At 42.2% G+C, this 3530-nt stretch overlaps 1 protein-coding gene across 1 annotated transcript; it reads left to right on the forward strand.

The window, feature by feature from the left end:
• Positions 1-709: 709 nt before the first annotated feature.
• LOC144820143 (uncharacterized) lies at positions 710-2455 on the forward strand. The gene is made up of 2 exons (XM_078677773.1): positions 710-1136; positions 1488-2455. Exons 1-2 carry the CDS (start codon positions 710-712, stop codon positions 2453-2455), a joined length of 1395 nt encoding a protein of 464 aa, XP_078533899.1.
• Positions 2456-3530: the final 1075 nt, after the last annotated feature.

Genomic DNA, 3530 nt, shown 5'->3' on the forward strand with positions numbered 1-3530 from the left:
CACAAGGACACATTCTGTGTCACCAGGTGGAGCCCGATGATAAAGCATGCCACCAACTAGGTTGGTGGGTAAGGGCATTCAAAAGAAATAATATTTCTTTCTTCTGTACAAACACACTATCCCTATGCCCTTTGAGTCTTGTTCCCATTGATAATACATATATTTCAGGGGAAGTGAACTAGCCCTGCTGTTCTTCCCTCTCCCCTTGATACCTAGTAGGAGTCTATCTAGCCTGCAGTGGAAGTCGTCTAAAAGGGAAGGTGGGATCATGGATATAAGGTAATTTACTATCGGTGTAATCATCATTTTTATGGTTTTGATATGTTCCAACCTTGTAATACATTTATGCCCAGATGCATCAACGTTTCAATTTGCGATTCCTTATTTGCGAAAAATAAGGAATCGCAAATAAGGAATCGCAAATGGCTATGCATCATTTTTTTCGCAAATTTATTGCGAATCGGTAAAAATCGCAATTTTTACCGAATCGCATTAAATTTTCGATTCTTTAATTGCGAAATCGCAATTTGCGATATCGCAAATTGCGATTTTACACACATGATGCATCTCATTGACTCAACTGCCAGAAAGCCAGTTCAGCAATCAGGCGCAGCTGCTCCCTAGTTTGAATGTGTGGTCTGGCAGTTTGCTGTGTGAGCCTTGCCTGAAGGTTGCTGCTGCAGTCTGTGCCTTTCGTCAGTCTTTGAAAATGGAAAATGAGAATGCAGTTGAAGAGGGGCCATGTAGAAAGAGAAAAATTAAATTTTCAGATAAAGAATTGGAAATACTCATTGAGGAGGTGACTGCAAGACAGGAGCAGCTTTTTGGTAAGCTGTCTCTTAAGGTCCCTGAGGCTGTGAAAAGGAACCTATGGATTGCCATACAATCAAAAGTCAATGCAGTAGGAGTTGCACATCGCGATATTAATAATCTCCAGAAAAGGTGGTATGACCTGCGCAGCCGTGCAAAAGAGAAGCTTGCAAAGAGAATGAAATCTGCTAAGCTAACTGGAGGTGGAACACCCAGGGATACACCCAGCACTCCCCTGGAAGAAATGGTGGAAAGCACACTTTTGTCTGAGGCTGTAGTTGGAGTTACAAACATTGATACATCTGAGATTCCAACTCCTACTGAAGGTAAGTGAATTGTATGTGGTTCAAAAAGTGTGAATGGAGACCATTAATTCGAAAGTGTTGATGTGTGTTCCACATTTTTGAATAACTTTGATAACAAATGATGTGACAGAGTCACATTCATCCTCCTAGTACTGTTAATGAACTCAAAGCAGTGCATTGTGGTAGTTGTAGTTCTTTATACATAGTACACATAGGATAACATTTGCATTATACCAAAACAAATTGTTTCAAGCAAATAGAAAAAATGAGACTAGATAATTTCAAGTGAAATCATTTTTAAACTTTAATACATATTGCAAGGGTAGTGCAAACCAAAAGTAACAATATTTTTAATGTTTTTTTAAATCATAGAGCAACTCCAAGAGTTAATTGAGCAGGACTTAAGGGATTTGCACACCCAAGATGTATCTCAAAATCAAATGGAAAATGCTCCCAGTACTTCTACTGCCAATTCACAGCCATGTGAAAGACAAAGGGTGCGACAACTGCTCCAGACAGATTCAGAAACAGAGCAGAATGTCAATGTAACTCCAAGCCAGCCTCAAAGTACTCCTACAGTCACTAATTCAACGATGAGTAGGCGAAGGAGACTGCAGCAGTTTACTATGCGTAGAACTACTGTGCGTGAAAGTGGTCAGGATGGAGAGGGTAAGTTCACTGGCAATCATGTAGAGGACAAAATTTTGAAGGTGCAGCGTCTGCAAGGGAAAGACATTAGGATTATAAAATGCAAAATGGGGCACATCAGCAAACAAATGGGTACTTTGGCAAGCAGTATGAATACAATGATCAACGTGATGAAAACTGGCCATGATTCAAATGCAATGAAGCTTGACCGTATTGCAAACTCGTTGGAGACAATGTGTACATTGATGCAGAAACATCAAAAGATCAGTGCTAAAAGGCAGGTTAAAGTCCAGAACAACATGCAGGCCCATAACAGGGAGATGACTTCCCTTACAAATTGTATCCGTGCCCTCTGCAAGCAAACCCTGTCAACACAGGTACTACTGATGAAAACTTTTAAACACATTCAAAAAGGTGTGGGGTCTACCTTAGACCCATCTGATAAATCACAGTCCATGGCATCCCCTGAAAAGCTAATGGCAATGGAGGAGCAATTCCATAACAGTGCTGAAAGTGGCACATCTGAGCATTGCTTGACTGGCACACGGAGAAGTATTAGGAAGCAGAATGATGCCACAAATGCCAACATGCACACTGGAAAAAGTCCTGGGAAGGCATTAGGAGTGCGTGGCCATAAAAAATTACATTTCAATGCATCTTGCAGGGTATTCATGATTATAATTTGTTTGTAATTCACTGCTTTTCATTTCTACATGCCTGATTTGAAAGGCCTCAATTAAGTTTTTAGTACTGTGTAATTTCCAAAAAAATAGATATTTCTTTTCATATTCAATTAAATTTCACATTGCTTGCAAACAAATTACTTTCTCAGAGTTTTTCTTACCTCATTTAGAAGTAATGCTGTGTGATGTCTGCCCTTCTCCTTCTGCCCTCTGCTGCCTCTGGTCCTTATTTATTTATTTGTGTATTTTATAAAGCGCGCAGCGGCCCCAACGGGGCATCCCGGCGCTAGCAAAAAGGCTCTGACATCAGGAGGAATCAGTAAGGTAACCAGACTAAGAAGAAAAGAGAAGGGTTTTCAGGGATTTACAAAATGCGGGTTCTGTTTGGGAAGAGCGAAGGGCTAGGGGGAGTTGGTTCCAGTGCTGAGAGGCGCAAACCGCAAAGGTTTTGCCACCTGCTCGGGAACGTTTAAAGCGGGGAGTTTCCAGCAGTGAAAGGGCATTGGAGCGTAGTAGCCTGGATTTAGCGTAAGGGCGCAGGGTGGTCTTCAGATGGGCTGACCCAGTGCCTTTAGATGCACGGAAGGCCAGCGTCATTGCCTTGAAGACACACCTTTTCGCAATGGGTAGCCAGTGAAGTTTACGAAGATGTGGAGAGATGTGGTGTCTGGCGGGGATTCTCTCCACCAGCCGAGCAGCGGCATTTTGGACCGTCTGTAGTTTGTGACACAGGCCGGCTGTGATACCAAGGTAAAGGGCATTGGCATAATCAAGATGGGAAATGATTAGTGCCTGGATCACAGTCTTATGGCAGTCCTCTGGCAGATAGTTAATAAGCCGTTTGATTATTCTAATTTTAGCAAAGCAAGAGGCAGCTACGGTCTGTAACTGGGTGTTAAAGCTGAGATTGTTATCCCAGCGTACTCCTAGATTTCTCACAGAGTCTTTAGGAGTGGGGGCTTGACACAGGTCTAAGGGCCACCTTGTGCTCTTGGTTGTGGTTGTGGAGGCTGAATTATATTTGGAGGTAACACATCGTCCTCATCAAGTTCTATTCCTCTTTCAGTTGCTAGATTATGTAGCA

The sequence above is a fragment of the Lissotriton helveticus genome, chromosome 2_1, assembly GCF_964261635.1.
Source record: "Lissotriton helveticus chromosome 2_1, aLisHel1.1, whole genome shotgun sequence".
In the NCBI taxonomy this organism is placed as follows: domain Eukaryota; kingdom Metazoa; phylum Chordata; class Amphibia; order Caudata; family Salamandridae; genus Lissotriton; species Lissotriton helveticus.